General features: G+C 51.0%; 1 protein-coding gene across 1 annotated transcript; it reads right to left on the reverse strand.

The window, feature by feature from the left end:
- Window positions 1-163: 163 nt before the first annotated feature.
- Window positions 164-8,441, reverse strand: PPP1R1A (protein phosphatase 1 regulatory inhibitor subunit 1A). Its single transcript, XM_008003524.3, has 7 exons — window positions 8,187-8,441; window positions 4,062-4,122; window positions 3,014-3,051; window positions 2,555-2,618; window positions 1,804-1,959; window positions 847-953; window positions 164-297 (listed from the first exon to the last, which is right to left on the reverse strand). The coding sequence occupies exons 1-7, from the start codon at window positions 8,268-8,270 to the stop codon at window positions 292-294; spliced, it is 516 nt and encodes a 171-aa protein (XP_008001715.1). The 5' UTR covers window positions 8,271-8,441; the 3' UTR covers window positions 164-291.
- Between the last annotated feature and the right edge of the window lie 12,721 nt (window positions 8,442-21,162).

Genomic DNA, 21,162 nt, shown 5'->3' on the forward strand with positions numbered 1-21,162 from the left:
AGGGCTAGGGGAAGAACTCTTCCCTGCTCGAGGCTTCTGCCTAGCTCCTCTGTTTCTTCCTTCCCAGAGGCAGCTTGGCAGGAGGGTGGGGGCTGCAGAGAGGGCAGGGCAAGAAGGCAGGGAGAAAGGATTCTCCAAGTTGGGAAAGAAGGAAAGTGCCAAGGACCTAACACCAAATTTATCACTTTTTAAAAACAAGAGATTTTCCCCAAAAGTGAAGGAGTAAGAAACAAATCCGGTGTCCGTGCATTCCCCAACTGCAGTCTTGATCCCAAGATATCTCCTCCTCTCTCAGACCTGTTATGGGGGAAGGAGGACAGAAAGAGAAGCTGAGAGGCCAGAGGGTCATTTTGTCCCTTCCCCTTCTGGCCATCCCATTTGTCAACATCTAATGTCTCAGAAAACTTGTTCTGATGTCTGAGAGCAGTCTTTCCCGTGTCCAGTCTATGCAGGGGGCTGGGGATTGTAAAATCAAAGCTCAGGAAGTTCCCTAATCAATGCATCCTCCAGGCAGGGAGAGCCACTGCCCACCTCAGCTGGGCAGGGGAGGATCTCCCTTCGGGTTCCAAAGCCCCTTTATCAAAAAATCCACGACCTACTGCTCTCACCCATTCCAGGAGCCAGAAGTCCTACACAAAGTCTAATCTCAAACCTTCTTGCTGCAGCTATCCATTTCTTTGTCTGTCAGAGGAGATGCAAGTCCTTTCACCATAAAGAATAACTTTTCAGGGACTGAAGCTGGTTCTTTGTTTTCCTTTTCCTAGACTCCAAATATTGCCCCCTTGCCTTTGTCCACAATATTAGCCTCCTCTCCTACGGCCTGGCAGCCCAGCCCTGGGGTCTTACCGAGTTGGCTCCCTTGGAATCCAATGGTGGTATATGGGTTGAGGGTTCCTTTGTGCTGGGTTCCTTACTGCCTCTCTGCTGAGTTTTAGGGATGGATTCTGCAGGCTCTGGGGAGGGAAAATAGGGGTGGAAGAGGTGGCATTCATAAAGGTGTTGGGGAGGGAACTGCTTCTCCTCACTGCATCTGGACCCCAGTGGCCCCTGAGAGAGCCCCAGGACCAAGTTGGGTGCAATCAGGCAAGACCAACAGGGTTTTCCTTTTTCACAATTACTACTATAGGTTCACTTTTTCAAAATCTTCAATCGATTGGAAAGAATAAACCCTTGAAACAGTTGAAAAAACAGTTGAAAAAACAAAACTCAATATGTGTCTAACCCCGACATGAACTCATAGGAGGCTATTTTTATTCTTTATTCTGCTTAGTGAGACCATTCACTGGGTTGCAGAAATATTATGTGTTTGATTGTAGGGTTCTCTGCTGGGAATACTATGTGATACACAGCTTATGCACTGTATCTTCACAAAATTGGAGGCGTTCTGAATTCTGGAATATGTCTAGGATAAGGGACATAGCGCCCTGCTACCAGCTTCCACTTATTGCATGCTCTGTATGTGTCAGGTGCTGTGCCAAGAGCCAGTCTCATTTAATAGTCACACGCAACCCACTGCAACAGGCACCCTCATTATCATTTTATACTCTGAGGTTAAGTCGTTCAAGACCTCTCGGCTGGTAAAGTAGCAAGTGGCAGAGCCAGTAGCAAGGATTCAGGCCTGTGACTGCTGTTCCCCTGAAGGTGGGTCCCCCCATGTAGCCACAGTGGGGCTCTGAGGTTCAAGTTGGGAGGGCTTGGTGTCACTCAGTAAGGAAAAGTAAAGATTCAAATGTATGCCGAACATGCAAATAGATCCACATCCTTGAGACGGTTTTTGCCTACTACTAGGCAGCCTGAACATACTTTTTGCTGTCCCAGAGGTGCCCAGCCTTGACTCCACTTCTGTGTCTGGGATCCCAGGTGGGCGGGACTCCTGGGTTCCTGTGCTCTCAGCGGCCCCCTCAGGCTCCTCTCCTTGCTGCTGTTGCCCCAGGTGATGTTCAACCATCATCTGGAGCTCTGGGGACACACAGAAAGGGAGGGAACACTGGATATGACTGCCTAGCATCTCCCCTGTGGGTCCCCAGATTCAACAGCCCCACTAAAGGCTCAGCACACATGGCTAGGTTTGACTTTCCCATCCACTGAGATCTGAACAAGGAAGGGACATTAGCTGGCAGTAAGGAGGGATGAAAACTAGACCATAAAAAGTACTCTTTTTCACAGACAAGGGAGGCGTAGGAGAAGAGCCTTTAAGAACAAGGGATACTCCTCACTTGCTGGGATACATGGTCTTCCCTGGGGGAAGGTGGAAAGGCTCAATTTAGATTCAAGAAAAATCTGAGTACCTTGTACATGTGCACTGTGCCGATGAGTTCACATATATTATTTTATCTGCCATAATGAGGTAGTATTCAAGGCTCAGTAAGTTAAGCAGTTTTTCCCAGATCACCCAGCTAGTCAGTGGCAAAACTGGGATTTCAGCCTCAGTTCATCTAGCAACAGTTCTACCATAATAAAGGCAGATTTAACGACCTCCCTTCCAAAGGGCATTCGGTCTACTCTCCAGCTTCAGGCGTAGAGGAGAAAAAGGGATAGCAGGGGTCTTGCGAACCTTTCATTGTGGGTGTGATCCTTGTCATCTTCTTCCGTTGCCGTGGAGACATTGCCAAAGTGGACTGTGAAGGGCACAGAGGATAGGTGCCAGCCCCCTTTGCCCTCCAGCCCCCCTTGCCCTCTAGTCCCCCATGCCTTCCAGCCCCCCTTGCCTTCCTCTTCTGCTTTGCCAGGCTTTTGGATTGGAGCTTGGGGTAGGTGTGAGCTTCAAAAAGTGGGGGAAGAAAACTCCTGCTTCCCCAACCACCTGGACAATGGTGAGCAAGGAGACTGTGAGTGTATGTGAGTGTGTGTGTGGTGCATGTGTATATGTTCATTCATGCACATTTGGGGGGTAGGGGTACAGGGAAGTGAGAGTGAAAAAGATCCTAGAGATGGGCAGCAGGGTTTTAAGGAATAATCCCCTAATGAGTGTGGGGGTTGTTTGGGCTGGGCTTACTGGGATGGGCCCGCTCACCTTGAGATGTGGGTTGGGGATCCGGTCTTCATCTATCTCTGAAGGGAATAGGAAAAGGAGAGGGTGATAAGGACAGGAAACCAGGGATCCCCATAGAGCTGACTTTTCAGGGGAGGGGATTCTGCAGCCGCACTCCTCCTGATCTGTCCCTCACATCTGCCCCCAGGTTCTTGGCCCTCATGGCTGCCCCACACCGCCTCCCCGCAGCTCCTCTCCTGTGCTTCCACTGCCTCCATCCCCCTGCATCTAGTCCTGTCCTTGGCTCTGTGGTCCATCTGCGTCTGCATCTCTGCCTCAGACCTGGAGACCCCTAAAGGCAGGATCTGTGGTCTTTTTGCTTTTTTTCTTCCTCTGAAGTATCATGTCTCTTTCTCTTTCCAATCATTCCTCCACCCCAGGGTCAGCCAGAACTAAGCCCTGCATAGGAGGGAACCGCGATAGAGAACAGTAAATGTATTCTGGGCAGGGTCTGGAAGGTATAGGTGGAGGCAAGCTGGAGACCCTGGCATCCTGAGCACCAGCCTAGCTTCTTAGCCTGACCCCCTCTCTTCCACACCCCTGTCAAGCTCCCTACCATTCTGTGAGACCTTGTTTTCTCCCCATACCTTGATGGGGATGCAGGTGACCAGAATCTCAGCTGCTCCCTGAGCTGCTTCTAACCTTCCCCTCCCTTTCTGGGGGCTGTGAAGAGCTGGTGGAGGCGGTCCCTCCCCCTCACAGCTGACACTGCCTCTGGGGGTGGGGGTAGCAGCATCTCAGTTGCTGGAGAAACCTGGAAGGCTGTTGCCGCAGCAACCAGCACTCAGTTGACCACCCCAATTCCTGGGGGGCTTAGGAGCCAGGTGGTCTCCCTCCCCTTCCTAGCACTGCTCCATCTTTCCCAAAGCAAAGGATATTCTGCAATCCAGCCACCACCTTCCTGCCTGCAGGACTGAGGACATCCCCACCTTCTCAGAGCTGTTCTTCTTCCATCTAGCACCCATCTTCTCACTGGGACCTGTTGCCATAGTGGCCCTCACCCCCTTCAGTAACATATCCCTTGGCTTACCTGGGGATGACTGGTCACTGGTCAGCACGAGGGTGGCAGGGGTGGGGCGGCGCCTCCGAATCTGAGGGAAGGTGGGAAATGGCGAAGAGGTCAAGTACACGTGGAAGCATCAAAGCCCCACCCAAAACCACTCAGTAACATAATCCAGGCCAGCCTACTTAACACACCTCAAAAAATGCCATGTTAATGCAGCTGGAGGCCATTACCCTAAGGAAACTTACACAGAAACAGAAAACCAAATACTGCACGTTCTCACTTATAAGTGGGAGCTAAACATTGAGTACTCATGGACATAAAGACAGGAACAATAGACACTGGGGAATACAAGACAGGGAGGGAGGAGGGCAAGGGCTGAAACACTACCTATTGGGTCCTAGGTTCACTCTCTGGGTCAATCATACCCCAGACCTCAGCACCACGTAACAAACCTGCACATGTACCCCCCTGGATCTAAAAGAAAAGTTGAAAAAAGAAAACGCCATGTTATACTGAACTGACTGACCCAGGGTGAATATCCCTGGGCTCCTCCTCCTTCCCTGGGGAGAGCTAATCCTAAGGACCCAGAAGACCACTTCCCTTCCCTGCACACCCCCATTCCCCTGTTCTGTGTCTCCACCTCCCCCTGGTCCTGGCTCCAGCTCTCCATCTAAGCTATATCTGCTCTAATGCATTGATCTCTGGCCTGCTGTCCTTCCGTCCATCCTGGATCAATGGTCAGAAATAACTTAAGAGGGCACAGCGCTTTCTCTCAGTCTTCTAACCCACTCCCCAAGCAGACGTTAACATTTTGTGTGACAGTGCCCAGAGAGAGCATCCTTTTCAAGCAACCCCCAGCCTGGGAGGACAGCACAGAGGAGGATCTGAATGTGCATCTCCTCTGGCCTGCACCCCTCACTCCCTAATGTCCTCTCTATCTTTGGATACACTGCCTTTCTGATTTGTCAAGAAATAGGGTTGGGGGAATCCTTGTCATGGTAAATATAATGTCAATACAAGGAGGAGCCCTAGGCAGGACACTGGCCAGGGCCCAAAGTTTAGCTGAAAAATCTTATCCTAGGCTCCAGGTCCCAGTCTAAGAAATTAACATATAAAGCTGACTGACTGCCTTGCCTCTGAGTCCCCTTGCCTCCACTGTTGTTCTTTTGTCATGCTGCCAATAAAGTTGATTGTTGTTGAAGTCAGTCCAAGGACTCCTGGGAGGTGTAGTTTTTCCCCTTTCTCTGGAGGCTTTAGAGGCTTGGAAGCAAGTGGAAGGATGGGGGTTAGAGGATGACCCTCTAGGTTAGCAGTGGGGAGGGAAGGCTAATGGGACTGGGAAAAGGGCTAAAATTATCCTGGGCTGAGAGGAGTAGGGTGAGGACACTGAATGATCAAACTCTTATCTTTGCGTGTCCATTATTTAGAATCATCACCACTGGCCGTGGAGGATGACGAAGGTGAACACTGCCCCTCTCTATGCCCAGAAAAGTGGGGGGTACTGGCTATGGCAAGATGGGCTGTTTAAGCCTGAGGGGGGACTCTTTCCAAAGAAGAAACATGATGCATAGAATGGGGATCTGTGGGGGTAGGGCATCATTTTCCCAGGAGAATTCAGTGGCATCTGTTTTTGGTGACATTTCAAGGTCCCTGCAGTACCAGTCCTTTGTGTATGTGTGTAAGTGTGCACATGGATGAGTCGCACAGACATTAACTGTCAGTCATCTCTGGACATTCCTGATACACATGGGCTGGGGACCATCTGTTTCATGTGTATGGGGTGGGGGCCATCCTTCGACTAGAAGACTCTTCTACTTCTTTCCATCCTGGAGCGGCAGCGTGTGATGGTGGTAGAAGAGCGGAAGAGACAGGCAGAGGGTGGAGTGGCGATCAGTGGATTGAGATAACATCAGAGTGGGGAGCCCAAGAAGGAGACTGCAAGTATGACAGAGGGCAGCAGGGCTGTCTGGTCTTGGACACATCACTTCCTTAACCTATTCCTTTCCTTTGGACAAGGTTTCTAAGCACTCAGAGTCCTTGGGAATTGTGATATCCTTACAGCGAAAGGAGGAAAGTCAGGCTTCCTGAGGTACCTCCCAGGCACCCGAACTAGTGGGAAATAAGTAGATGGTCTCTTTTCTTTTTCTCACACCTATCCCAAATCCTAGCTGTCAGGAGCATGTGATACCTTCGCCTTGGATTTCTTTCCAAAGCAGTCATGCCAAGGATCTGGAAGCTGTGGGCACCCCTCCACCCCCTGCCACTCTGTGCTCTATAACTCAGAGCTTCCAACTCCTTTTGCCCTCCCGTGTTGGTCTGGGTTAGCAGCACCTGCCAAGCCTGGAGCTGTTTGCCTAACACAGCAGGGGGGGCTGAGGTCAGGCCGCAGGAAGAATTTCAGGCCTTCGAGACACAGATTCTGAAGATTAGCAAAAGTAGGCCCAAGTCCTGGCTCTCTTTTTCCCTCTGACTCTTCAGGATTGTCTTGTGCCCCTCCCTTGTCTCCTAGATCCCTGAACCAGCTGGCCTTTCCCCTCCTCCTCCCTACCCACCCACTACACCTGCCTCCTCCAACACCAGATACAGGTGTCAGGCCCTGTCTGTGCCAGTGGGAGGCAGTTCTCCTTGGAACGGCATCCCCAACCTCCACAGTCCAGACTCTTGAGCCCTTTTTCCTGGGTCTGAGGTTATCCTGGCTGATGCCCTGCCTCCAGGCATAGCAGCCTTTCCCCTGGCTCCCAGTGAACACACCCCATGCTGATGGCTCTCCGTCCTCATCCTCTACAGATTTGTGAGGCTTCAAGATCCTTCGCGTACTCCCACCTTAGAGCTCTGAGGGGGTGGATGGAGACGCAGGTACCAAATCCTGTCTCCACATTGGGAAGGCAAAGTGGTAGAGAGAGTGTGTGTACCCCGGCCCCCTTCCCTTCACATCAGACCTTATTCTACCAAACAGCTGGAGCAACAAAAATGACAAAAAACACTCTCTCCACCTCATCCCAAGAGGTCACAAAGTTTTTTTTGGGTGTGTGTGAGAGAGAGGTGGGGGGCGGTGGCTAGCCAGAGCCTGGCAGCTTGTTGGGAGAAACAGAGAACTGACCTTGTGGGAAATTGATATTCTTTAGGAATGGGAATGTCTAGGCAAATGGACAGAGATTACAAAGAGATGGAGCAATAGGCAAATAAGCAAATATTTGGCAAATGAGCAGTAGTAAGGACCACGGGTGGCCACCCTCTCCACACATACGCTCACTCTCACGGAAGCATACACTTGCTCACACTCTCATACACTGCCCCCTCTGCCAGGCTGCTCTGAGCTAAAAATAGACCAGGCTAGGAGGCTGGGCCAGGGCCCTGGACTCCCAACCCTTGAGCCAAGGCTGTCACAGTGCTTCTCCCTTGCATATTGTTCAGCTTGGACCCCAGCCCCTGTAAAGACTCCACCTCTGGCCTCCCAGTGCCGCTGGCTCTGTCCCACCCGGACTCCCCACTCCAAAGGGCAGGAGTTGGGAATAAGGACCATGTGTGGAGACCTGAAGAACGGAGCCTCAGCCTACAACTCGACCAACCCTCTCCCCTCTCCCCGGAGCCCCAGCCCTCTCAGTGGTCCTCAGTCCCTTCCCGTTATCACTTTCGGAGCCCAGCAAGGTGGCCCCCAGTTAGGAGGAGACAGGGAAGCTGTTTCTCCTCTTCCAACTCCCACCCTTCCAGGCTCCCTCTCCATTACCGACCCCTCCCCAGACCCCTCCCGCATTGCTGCTGATTCCCTTCAGCGCCACCACCAAGCTCAGAAACTCTGGTGGGGGTTGACTGGGTGGGGGATGCAGGGTTGTTTAAGGAGGGAGGGGTCGTGTCCTTAAACAGGCCCCCTCCCCCAGGGCTGGGGAGGAAGAGAGCAACTCTCGCGGGGCCAGGCATCGAGTGGAGGCGCTCTTCCTTCGGTCAGTCTCAAAGAAGCACAGATTCGAGATGTGGCTCCGACGGTGGGGGAGGGGACAGAAGACCCCCACCGCCCCCCGCAAACTGAGCGTTCGTCCTCAAAAGGGCGCACTGCTAAGGGAAGACTAGGCAGGGATCCTGGGTCCCACCAGTCCAGGGGTTCCTCGTCCTTGGCTGGGCAGTGCCCTGCCGCCCCGCCCTGCTCCGCACCTGCTCCGCCGCCTCGGGGTCAAGGTGCGGCTCCAGCAGCGGGACCGTGAACTGGATTTTTCGGGGGCTGTTGTCTTGCTCCATGGCTGGGGCGGCGGCCGCTGGGCCCGCGCTGCGGCGGGAGGGAAGGCGGCGGGACTCGGGGCTGGGGCGGGCGCGCTCCCTCTCCGCTCCGCTCCGGCCCCGGCCCCAGCCCGGCGCGCTCAGCTCCCGGCTCCCAGCACACCGCTCCCAGCTCGCGGCTCCGGGGACTCTGCAGCCGCCGATTGGCTCCGCACCCGCCCCTCCCGGCCCCCTCCCCCTCCCCCAGCCCGGAACCTTAACCCCGTCGTGGCTGCGCCGGCGACTGCGGGGGTCACCGCCCCAAGGGCCGGCGAGTCCGGGCGTGGCCCGGGAGCCGTCGTAGTGGACAGCTCAGGCAGATACCTCAGTGTCCTCGGAGTTTTGGGCAGGGCGTTGGGGTGGTGAGCGGGTAGGAAGAACTTGTCCTAGCCGGAGCAGGTTGTAGGGGCTGGGAAAGTAGAGGGGCGCTGCAGGAGAGGAGACTGCAAACGTGAGAGGAAGATTGCATTTATGATTTTAAAGGGGGTTGTATTATAGAGAAAAGATGGAAAGGGGATTTAGGCATGCAGCAGGAGGGATTAAAGTTAGACTTCGAGAGGGACTTTCCCTTGAAAGGAAAACACTAGGCAGAGGTAAAAACTTGGAGGGAAATAAGAAGTCTGCACACCGGTCCTGTGTTCCCTCAGTGCCAGGGAGAGGAAACTGAAGACTTCAGAGGGTCTCCGGAGGGCGCATTTCTCCTGAAGTGCCTGTGAGAGTGGGTGGAGGGCTTGGGGAGAGAGGACCCATCTGGGACTCGGCAAAAGGAATACCGAGGGTGGAGAGCCAATCCTGCTTGTGAAATCGAGTTCACTTTCTGCTTGCTAAATTAGGGGATGGTAAAGTAGGTGAAAGGCCTGCAAGGGGAAAATGCCTGGGGATGGAGAGAGAAACTCCTTTGGTGGGTGGCTTGTTTACAGATAGGGTTGGTTTCCAATTTCAGTATTGGCAGGATACTGAAAAGGAGCTGCTGTAACTGAAGGGATGGAGGTTAGGCTATGGGAAGAACTTACTAGTTTGGTGGAAGACTGATGCCAGTCAATACAAGCCAGTGAGGGAGACAGGATATTCACAGGAGCTGGTGTGTGCCGTCTAAGGACTGGGGATCACTAGACAGGGGGAGGGGAGGTGCTGGGGCACAGGGGAGGGGTAGGACTGGATGCATCTTTCCGGTAGGAGAAGGTGGAGAGAAGAACTGGGGATGGGGAGGAGGGCACAGGGAGTCCTGGAAGAGGGGAAGGGGTCTGTCTCTTTAGTCTTAAACCAAGCAACTGGCAAGTTCCATACAGATTTATGCCTGGTTCTTGGAGAACCGCATGATCATCTTCTCCTCTAAGGGATCAGCCTCAACTCTCAGTTGCCTCCTCTCCTGGGCAGCCCTTCCCGGACCTTGATTTCACAAGGCCCCTTCCCCTCTAACCTCCCAAAATAACTTGTCCTGCCCTCCCCCCAGCCATATCTTTTTACACATGTCGGGCTCAGTTTTCTCAGGGTAAGGCTGGGGTTATGGGGACCCAGTGGGCCAGCTGGACCTCTGTCTGCGTGTTAACTGGCCCCTGTTTTGCTGTTACTTGGACTCCAGGATTGACTCCCGACACCCAGCCCGCACTTGCATGGCCCCTTTGCTCTCTGGTGTGGCAGGGCCAGATGGAAAACAGCTGGTTGGGTTTCCCTGTCTCCCTTCATTCCCAAACTTTGCGCAGATTCCCCCACAAGAAGTGACAGTGGAGAAAGAGATCGTGAAGGCGCTGAAGCAGAGAGGATAAGGGTTGGGGGCTAGGGAGATACCTGGCCCATTAGGGCTCAGTTGCTCGCTCTGGCTTCCTTTCTACTCACCCCACTTCCTAACCACACATCCACAGAGCAGGATCCCAAATATCCTCTGAATAGGTGACTTGTTTATTCCCCATCCCATTCTACCAGGGCCATGGGATGTGAAGCCAGGATTCCCACATCCCTATGTCTGGGGACTCAGGCTTCTCTCATGAGCCTCCATCTCATTTGTAAAACAGAGGATCCCACCTCCTAGGGTTGAGTATCATCTAGGGTAGCATACCTGGTGCATAGAAGGTCTCAGTTAATTGTAGCTGCTGGTTTTGTTGTTATCTCCTAGCAGGATGGCAGAGTTGAGGGGTGGTCACCTCTTGGAGGGGTTACCTCTCCACACCCACCCCAGTCATCCAGCTTGCCTAGTCCTCTCTCGGATTCCCTGCTCTCCCTCAAACTTTGGTCTGGTCATGGAAATTCCTCCCGAAGTCTCTCACCCACCCTATGCTGCCTTCTCAAGTCCCAGATTCTCAGAGTCCTTTGTCCTGAAAGCCACGGGTAAGGAGAGAGACCAAGAGAGCTTGAGCTCTGGAGAGATGGCTGATGAGGGGCTGTGTGGGAAGAGGGGTCCTGGCAGCAGCTGGTGCTGGGGTGGAGGCAGGGGAGGAGAGAGGAGGGAGAGGGAAGAGCGATGGCTCCCAGTACTGGCTTTGGGAGGAGGAGACGGGGGAAAGTGGGCGAAGCGTTTATGGGTAGCAGGGAGGTGGAGTGTGGTTGGGTGCAGCTTTTGGTGCCGGGTAAGCTGGATTGGGTCTGTCTGTGAAGGTGTGTGTTTATTGTCATTTTGACTTTTATTTATGTCCATAGCTATGTGAGTGCCTGTTGGGCCGGTGGGTGTATGAAGGTGTGGGTTGCTCACACACAGGCCTGGGGCACTGCAGAGGGCCTGACACCTGCTCTTGGAACCTTTCCTAGAGTGAGTAAGAGTTAGAGCCTGCCTCATCCCAACTCCTTCCCTCAGCTTGCATGTTTCTATGTTAGGCGCCTGTGTTCACAGCCCTGCTGCAGTCACAGCCTGGGCTGGAGGAGCAGCAGCTGTATGTGGTGCACTGCTGGCTCCATGAAATATTTAAAGTTACAGGGATGTGACTGGGTGATGCAGTCACTTAATGACTCTCACCCTCCCCTATTTTCGGGGCTGGACTCCGGGTTAATGGGACTGCTCTTTGTTGCTCTCAGCACTTTCTGCTTTTATCTATCCACCCTTCTCACCCCCACTAACCCTCACAACCACCCAGGAGGGAAGGCAAGTATTAGGGTGTTTATTTTACTTCTCAAGGGGAGGGTAATATAGAGAGGTGTTGCTAAGATGGGCCACCTGGGCCAGGATATGAACGGTCAGGCTTCAATTCCTCCATCTGCTACCAACTCTCAGGGTGACTCTGGGGTTGTTCCTCCAACCCCCAACCGGACTCAGTTTCCTTATCTTCAAAATGAAGGGGACCAGGTGACTATGCAGGTTTCTTCTGCTCTAATATTCTGTTATTCTGAGTTGAGGGCGCTCCTGTCACACAGCCGGGAAGTCTCAGAAACAGGGTTAGAACCCAGGAGCCCCAGGTCCTTAGCTGCATCTTTGCCTTTCTCCCTGCCTGGCCAGTGTGGCAGAGGCACACTCCGGCTTGTTGAAAACGCGAGGCACACACACTTTTTATACACACAGTTCTGAGAAGGTAAGGCCAGAGACTGCTGTTATACACCCACAGGAGCAGCGACCCCATCCAAGTGGCCCCCCAGGAAGCCAGATGCTCATGCCAATGTGCTGCAGTTACTCAAATGTTTCTGGAAACTCTTGGAATCATCTCAGAGCTTGAGGCATATGCTCTGACAATCCCCATGGGGGGTGAATCATTGCCCTTTAGGGTGGCCTTGCTCCTTTGGAAATGACCAAGAGCCTTTAAGGGCCAACCCTTGTGAAGACAGAGCGGGGCCAGGTGGGGAGTAAGCCTTGATCTGGAAGAGAGATGTGGGTCCTTGGCAGTGAGACTGTGTGTCCTGCAGGGGTTGGAGCCCATCTAGAAGGCTTCCCTGCAAGAAGTTTCCAGAGCTTCTTGTGAGCCCCAGAAGCAGCATTGGAGTAGATGTGTGGCCTCCTAGGGGATGACTTGGAAGCCCAGCTTCCTCTGACTGTGTAAGGCCTGGTTTGCCTGTGAAAGAAAGCCCAGCGTTGCAATTCTGTCAGGCTTGAGTGCACACTCCCCCTGCAGCTGGCAGTCTTGGGAATGGGGCCAGAGCTGGTGATTCAAACAGAGGGGATGCTCATTTTCAAAGTGCTTTGCCTCTTCATGAACCCCCAAATCCACTGGTAGGGTGAAAGAGACATCAAGAACAGCCAGTTGAACCCTTCAGGCTAGAGAGGAGAAATCAAGGCAATAAGGAGGAACAGCTCTTCCAAGGACCAAAAGCCAGGCCAGATTTGGTGGCTATGGCAGGGTAATGGCTGAACCTAAAGCAAGGTCATGGACTAGATGACCTCTTGAGATGCATTTTTTTTTTTTTTTTTTTTTTTTTTTGAGACAGTCTTGCTCTGTCACCAGGCTGGAGTGCAGTGGTGCGATCTCAGCTCACCTCCGACTCTCTGGTTCAAGTGATTCTCCTGCCTCAGCCTCCTGAGTAGCTGGGATTACAGGCACACACCACTATATCCGGCTAATTTTTGTATTTTTAGTAGAGACGGGGTTTCCCCATGTTGGCCAGGATGGTCTCGGAGATGCATTTTAACACAATGGTCATCAACAGTCCAGAAGACCCAATACCTAGCTAGCCTCTGGCTAACCCCTTCTATCCCCAACCCTCTAAAAGGTTAAATTTATTCTTTTAACACATATTTATTGGATATTCCTATGCGTCAGATATTATGCTGAGTGCTGGGGATACAGTGGAGCATAAAAGAGATGCAGTCTGTCCATTGGCACACAGCTTACGGCCTAGCAGGAGTCAGGGCAGTGGCGGGTAAGTCATGATCAGCCATGAGTTACGGAAGTGGAAGCACAGTATGCTGCAGAATAAGGGGCATCAGGAAGGAGGTCAGCGTGACTTCTGACTGCAGGGACCCTCTTCTGCCCCTCCACACTAGCTCCTGTCAGCACTGTGGTGAAACACCCAGCCTCTGGAGAAGTCTGCCTAAGGCCAAATCCTAGCTCTGCCACTTAGCAGCTTTGTAACTTTGGGCAAGGTGCTTAACCTCTCTGAGCCTCAATGTTCTCACCCTTAAAACTGGATTAACAATAGGTATCCCTATTATCATAATATATAGTGAGGGGCAGGAAGAGATAATGTCCATAATGTACTTAGCGCCCCTTAAACACTGGCAACTGTTTTCTCCTTTGATTCTCGAAAAAAAAAAAAAAAAGGATGAAGAATGGGGATTTCAGTGCTTTCAGAACTGATGGGGAAGCTGTCTATAGAAGCACAGCCCTTGCCTCTTTTCAGCCAGGTCCTGCTTCTCCCCAGCCTCGCTGGATCAGCTATTCTTGATGTCCAGCTGTGTCCTCATCAGCATGGACAATCACCCTGTTTTGCTAATTAACACCCGCCCTGTTAATGATTAAATCTAATGACTTTGACTTGCGAGTGGGAGGATGGAAAATTCCCCAGCCACAGGACAGGACGAGGGTAGGTTTCCAGGAATGGGAGGGCAAAGGCCCCTTGGGCTCTGGACATGTTCCTCTAGGTGACCGGGGAGTAGATGCCTGCTTTTCTCTTGGGGCTGCTCCGCAGGGGAGTGCGTACTGGGGGGGGTCATTTGAAAGTTACAGCCCAGCCCTCCTTCCCTGGTCCTCCCAGGCTTGGCAGAGGGTACTGGGCCCCAGCCCCAGCCTTGCATTCGTCTTGTCAAGGGTTAGCCGTTGCTTGTTGCTGTGGCTGGAGCATGGGGTGAGAAGTGAGAAGTCCCTAGGACTGCTGTAACCAAGTGCCACTAACTGGGTGGCTTAAAGAACAGGAATTAATTCTCTCACAATTCTGGAGGCTAGGAGTCTGGATTCAAGGTGTCAACAGTGCCATAGGCTTTAGGGAAGAATTCTGTGTGCCTCTTTCAGCTTTTAGCAGCTCTGGTGTTCCTTGGCTTATGGCAGCATAACTCTGATGTCTGCCTCTATCTTCACAAGGCCTTCTTCCCTCTTTTTTTTTTTTTTTTTTTTGAGGCAGGGTCTTGCTCTGTGGCCCAGGCTGAAGTGAGTGCAGTGGTGTGATCTCAGCTTGTGGCAATCTCTGCCTCCTGGTTCACACAATCCTCCCCCGTCAGCCTCCCGAGTAGCTAAGACCACAGGCATGCTCCACTACGCCTGGCTATCCTTTGTATTTTTAGTAGAGACGGGTTTTCACCATGTTTGTCAGGCTGGTCTCGAACTCTTGACCTGGGGTGATCCACCCGCCTCGGCCTCCTAAAGTGTTGCGATTACAGGCGTGAGCCCCCGTACCTGGTGCTTCTTCCCTCTTGTGTGTCTGTGTTCTCTCCTCTCGAACAAGGACACCAGTCATTGAATTTAGGGCCCACCCCAAATCCAGTATAAGTTCATCTTGAAATTGTAATTAATTACATTAGCAAACACCTTATTTCTGTATTCTGAGGTTTTGGGTGGACCTGAAGTTTTGGGAGACACTAAGCAACCCACTACAGGTGGGGAGAGTGCCTGACAGGGCAGGGAGATGGTCAGTGCTCTAGGATTAGGATAGGGGGTCCTGCCAGAGCAGGCATAGGAGGCCAGTGGCCCCCTGTCTCTCTCCCCTCCCCAACAAGAGGAGGATGTGTTCAGAATCCGTGGTTGGGATTGGGCTGGTCTCAAGAGGCCTTAAAGAGGAGGCTACTAGTGGTGAAGAGGGGGAAGAAATGGGAGCAGCGGTGTTCTAGACTGGAGAAAAGAAGGCTGAGAGGAGGACTTGGAAGGGAAAACCTTGGGTCCCTGTAATTTAGTCCCATTGGAAGGGGAGACTGTAACCTGTGTGATGAACAATCACAACTCGTCGTATGATGAAAAAATGAAGTTGCATTTTGCTGACATAGTCCAAGATGCATTTTGGTTTCATAATACTTGTTGTTTCCCAGCATTCCTTTATACTTTATTGCAGGGTGGACAGGGGTAAAGTTTTCCTTGCTTCTGGGTGAAAACCCAGGAAAGCCTCTGAACCTTGCTGCTCACTCTCAGGTGAGGGACAGTCTCTATTCAGAAATTAGAACAACCAGGCCAATATATGAATCAAAACCTGAAACCATTTAGTGTCACTTCTCCAGGCTGCTGGGCCCTGCTTCCATCAGAAGCTTGTGTGGGAAAGCAGGCTCTGCTCGGCTTCTCTGTCCTGCTCTCCCTCCTGCTCTGCCCCCAGCCGGGCCCTTCCCCCGCCCTCACTAGAAGCTGTTTCAGGGTCAGGTGTGTTGGTGAGGGGTGGGGTGGTGCAGAGCCGACTGGCAGGGGTAGATCAGTTTTGAGATTGCTTGGTACTCAGCCGCCTCCATCAGTTGGTACTCAGCCTCCTCCATCAGCTGGTACCACCCTCAGACTCTTTCTCTGTGTTCTCTGGTGATTATTCTCTGATGGGGGTTTTCCTGGGTCCTCAGGGTTCACCTCACCTGTGTCCCAGGAGTTGAGACTCCTTCCTCAGCTGCTGGGGTCCTTTTGTTCATTGAGGTAGCCCTATTGCACAGGATCAAAGTTGGACCCAGGGGAATGCACTGGTGACCTTCTCAGGGGCCTGTAGCTGGTTCTTTCCTGATTAGGCAAACCCTGTGGGGCAGGCAGGGTGTCTCAGCAGCAGCTCTGCTGGAATGCCTACATGTCCCCAGTCCTCTCTCTCCTTCCAAACTTCTGGGCAGTACTCATACTCCAGAACACTCTGTTCCCAATGCTGGGGGCCACATTCTCAGCCCTTGGGGTAACCCGTGCAGACATCTCACTGGGTTTGCTATAGGGGAGTAAGCGCCTCTCTCCTTCCTTGGAAGGGAGGGGATGAGGCTGACAGCACAGTTTTCTCCATACATTTCCTCCTCACAGAATCCTCCCTCCCCTCCATACTATGACCCTCTTTTATATCCTTGATCTGGCTGAGGGGGTCAGAAACTAGTTTTTAAAATTTTTCATATGATGATTTGGTGCCTCGGTTTGAAATTTCCTTTGTTGTATCTTGGTGCCTGGAAATTATACTTTTATATCCTTTTACAAAAGGACCTGGGTTTGAGACTGTGCCAGGAGGGAGGGGTGTCAGGCTCTAAGTCTATACTAGCAACTTCGCTTCTCTTTATCAGGGAAAGTCAGACACAAAACATTCCATCCCAGAGGTGGAATGGCCAGCAGAGGGCAGCAGATCCTGCTTAAAACGCTGCTTCCCTCCTTGGACTCATTGGTGCCAGATTATTTCATTCAATCTCCAGAGGCCACATGTCCCCCAGGTGCTGGGGCTCAGCTCTCATGGCATCTCAATCAGTTCCCTGGCATTAGCCCCGCTTCCTGGCTCTCTGCAGTCTAACCACCATTCTTCCTTTTTGAAGTATCAAAAATGAATCAGTCTGCATTTGATGCTAACAGCCGTGTACTAAGCACCTATGTTGCAGAGATCAAAGCCATACTCTCTATCCTGGAGAAGCCCAGCTGGCAGAGAGGCTTGTGAACAGAAACTAAGAGCTGCAAAATAGTAACTGCTGTTGTAGAGGCAGAAATAAGGACTTTGGGAACATTGAGGAAGGGGCAGCCTGAAGGAACTAGAGAAGGCTTTGCAGAGGAGGGTGGATTGGAGTTAGGCTTTTTTTTGTGTTGTTGTTGAGTAGGAATTCAGGGAAGAATAATGTGAGAATAAGGGGGAAGCAGATTGACACATTTCTGGGGGACAAGGAAGGTGAAATTAGCAAGGGAGGCGGAGAGAGGGTAGCAAAGAGTGGTGGCTAGGGCTGTGTTTGGAGACTAAGGGGAGACTGGGGTCTTGAGGGACCCTTGGGGAGACACCTTAGCAGAAGAAGAGCTTCCTTTTCCTCTCTCATTTTCCAGGAAGATGGTCTGAGGCTCTGGGGCTGCAAGGATTTTATTGAACTTAGAGGTTATTGGAAGAAATGGAGGGGGATGGGAGCCTTGAACTCTTCAGAGAAGCAACACTTGAAGGATTCGATGTTGTTTAGCTGGGAGAAAAGAAGATTCAATGTTGTGTAGCTGGGCGGGTGAGCTTGGCATAACAGAGGGAGTGAGAGCGTGGGCTTTGGATGGAGTCAGTCCGGCCTTGGAACAAATCCTGATTCTTCCGATACTCCAGTGACCTTGGGCTTGTTGCTTTACTTCTCTGATCTTATTTCCTTATCTAAGAAATAAGAATAATAATAATTCCTACATCTTAGAGATGTTTCAAGCATTGAATGGGATAATATACACAAAACTCTTAGCACAGTTCCTGGTTAGTTCTCATTAAATGGTATTATTTATTATTAGAATGATTGTCTTTAGATGTTTTAAAGGTTGTCCTGTGGAAATAAGAGTGCACTTACCTATGCTGCTCCACCAGGCTGAACAAGTTAGAGGGAGACAAGTTTGATGGGCGGGAAGGCTGAAGGCCCCATCTAAACAACCAGGGCCTAGAGGAAGCTGCCTCATGCGGAAGGAGTTCTCTGCTGATGGAGGGATCCAGGCAGAAGCTGTCTGGGGGGCTCTTTCCAAATCAATGCTTCGGGATCCTGGGTTGTTCTGCAATTATGCATCAGTCTATAAGTGAAAGAGTCCATGATTCTACTTGAAGGAAAAGGGCCCCTGGGACAGGAGAGAAGGAGCTGGCGGTAGAAAGAATCAGTGCTTTGCTAGTCTAGGGCCCCATAATCTGAGGTCTCAACTGTTCTGTCTCCTTGGGTGAGGGAGGACTTGCAGCGGGCTCTATGGAGGCTGTCCTGGCCCTCTTCCTCCCTCCCTGTGATGGAACTCCATATTCTGTGTAGGAAGTTTGGGAGTGAAGGGGGACATTCTTTCTTTGATAAGACCCTTTCCCACCCCCAGTAAGAGAAAGTCCCCATTTTGGAGTCCCTCTACCTAAACATGTGTTGAGAAGCCCTTTCTGCGCTATAGTTTCAGGCTTTCTCACTTCAGGCTTCCTCTGATGCTGGGTTAGGTTCTGTGGGCAGGTGATCTTCTCCTCACTTCTGCAGGAATCCTGTAGAGGTGAGGGGGGAGAGCACTGGGCTTTTGAGCAAGAAGGCTTCTCAGTCCCTCCCAGCATCCTTTTCTTCTAACCACACTGGGAAAGGGACACCCTTATCTGCTGCCCCTTCTCTGTGCCCATTTCCATTACAGGGGAGGACTTTGCTCCCTTTCTCACACTGGGATGGGTGTCAGAGTGAACCCTTCTAACCTCTCGCTGTTCCTTACTTACTCTTTTCTGGAAAAAGAAAAGTAGCTAATTTTGCTGATCATTCATTCATTTGTTTATTCAATTCACTTATAAATTCAATTCAAATTCATTCATCGAACTTCAACTCTTTGCCCAGTAATTACTGTTCAAGGTACTGGAGAGAAAATAGTGAATAATAATGATTGATACATTCCCAGGTTTCATGGAGCTTACATTTTTGTGAGGTAAAAAAGTATATAAACAAGTAAATGAATGTATAAATAGGAACATTTCAGAGCACAGGAAATGCAATGAGGGGAATAAACAAGGCGAGGTGACAGAAGTAACTGGGGGGAGGATGGATGGGAGTGGCCAGGGAAGCTCTCTGATAAGATGACATTTGAACCAAGACCTGAAGGGTTAGAGGGAGTCAGCTACGCAGACAGCAAGAGGAAGAGGATTCTAAACAGAGTGAACAAGGATGAAACTGGGAAAGAGGCTGGTGTGTCCAAGGACCATGAAGGGCGCCAGCGTGGTCATGCTGTATTGGGCAGGAAAGCGGAATGAGATGAGGTTGGGGGGATATTTGGAAGCCAGACCACACAGGGCCTTGCAGACCCTGGTAGAGAGTTTGGCTTTCATTTGAAGTGTAATGGGAACCACCTGATAATTTTAAGGAGCAGACATGATCTGACATATACTTTGAAAAGACCACTTGTCTAGTTACTGATGGAGCCTGGATTGTACAGGGTTAGAGTGGAGGCAGCAAGGTTACTCAGAAAGTCATTGCAGGGGTTTGGGTGGTCAACAATGGAAGTGGAAACAGGGTGGTGGCAGAGAGATGGGGAGAGAGGGGTGAAGTCAGGATATATTTCAGAGATAGAATCTATAGCCTTGTTGGTGAATTGATTGTGGGGATTGAGGGAAAGGCAGAAATCAAGATTGACTCTTGGGTTTTTGGTTTGAGTAATTGAGTATATGGGGGTGATACTTAATGAGACAGGAAGATGAGGTGGATAGGTGTATTAAGGCATTAGTTCAGGGGTAGTAACAAGATTGTAATGGCATGACTTCAACAGAACAGAAGTTAAACAGAGATAATATGGTGGCTCCACAATATTCTGGACATTCTATCTCCTTACCCTTTCTTTTCAATATGTAGCTTCCATTTAGTGGCCGAAGATGGCTCCTCTACCTCCCATATCTTTGTCTCATTCCAGTCAGTGCGAAGGATTTAGAAAGGAGAAAGGGAGGACACACTTTTTCTGTCAAGGGCACCACCTGTAATTTGCCCTTATTGTATTGGTTCATATCCTCCTGGCCATAACCTAGTCACATGGCCACATCTGTCTGTAAGGAAGCTTGGGAAATGTAGTCATTAGCTACATCGAAGAAACGGTAGGGTCAGCGAATCGGAGGTCTGGACCAGGTCAAAGAATTGTTACAACTGGGCTTCTACTGTAATGGAGATGGAAGGGCAGGAAGTTGTGGACAGAGGGTGGGATTCTTGAATTTAGGATTTTGGAAGTGGCTGTAGTGACGCGTAGGCTGAGGTACAAAGGTTAAGGACTGAGAAGCTAGAGTGTTCGGGGGTCATCGGTATGAACACTGACCGTCCTCAAGAATGAGGACAGGAGCAAGTGGGAAGAGGAAGACCAGGTGCTGAGATTAGGGGCCCCCTTTAAGGGAGAGGGGTTGGTAGGAGGGGGCAGTGTGTGTTCTGAGCTTCAAAGGAGGGGAGATTTTGGAGTAGAAAGGAAGAGGAATGGTTTAGAAGTGGCAGTGGAGAAAAAGGAGGAAACTACTTCTTCCCACCTTCTGATTCTGAGGCGGTTGGTGGCTAAAGGAGAAAGCAGTTTCTACTTGAGAGTGTAATAGACTTTGTCAGAGTCTTAGAAAATCTGAAATTACTATTGTTATTAATTTTTTTTAAGGGACAGGTTCTCACTCTCTCACCCAGGCTGGAGTGCAGTGGCATGATTGTAGCTCACTGCAGCCTTGAACTCCTGGGCTTGAGTGATCCTCCCACCTCACCCTCTTAAGTAGCTGGGGCTACAGGCATGTGCCACCATGCCCAGTTAATTGTTTTTATTTTAGAGACAAGGTCTTGCTATGTTGCCCAATCTGATCTTGAAAACCTGGCCTCAAGCGATCCTCCCACCTTGGCCTCCCAAAGCTCTAGAATTACAGGCATGAGCCACCACACCTGGCCTTAAAATGTTGTTTTAGATTAAGCAGTATCAGTTGAAAGATGGGAGAAGAAAGAAGGAAAAAAGGGTATCAGTTGAAAGATGAGAGAAGAAAGAAAAAAAGGGAGATTAAGCAATGAGAGAAAATTCAAAACAAGATATTGGGATATCAAGAAATTTACTGATCACCAATCAGGAGTTCTAGAAGGCATAGTAAAAGGGTTTGGCAGAGAGAGACTGGGCAGGGAGAATTGGGCTAGATTTGGGGCTGTCAGAGTCAAACAGTGTGGGGATTCTGGATGACAAGTATATCTGGAAGCTTTAGCTTGGACCTGTAAGTGACTGTGGTCAACAGAGAGACAGGACCTGAGGATCTTGGTTGCCGACCTTTCCACAAGAGGAATCAGGACAAGGACTAGACCTTGGTGCCGACCTGAACGGTTTCAAGGCCTTTGGTGCCTGATTCCTGTGGCTTAAGGGGGGGATGTGAGTGGTGGTTAATCCCATGGAAGATGTGTGGGAGCAGAATAACTAATGGCCCCACAAAGATGTCCACAATGGAAATC

This window comes from Chlorocebus sabaeus, chromosome 11 (assembly GCF_047675955.1).
Source record: "Chlorocebus sabaeus isolate Y175 chromosome 11, mChlSab1.0.hap1, whole genome shotgun sequence".
Taxonomy (NCBI): domain Eukaryota; kingdom Metazoa; phylum Chordata; class Mammalia; order Primates; family Cercopithecidae; genus Chlorocebus; species Chlorocebus sabaeus.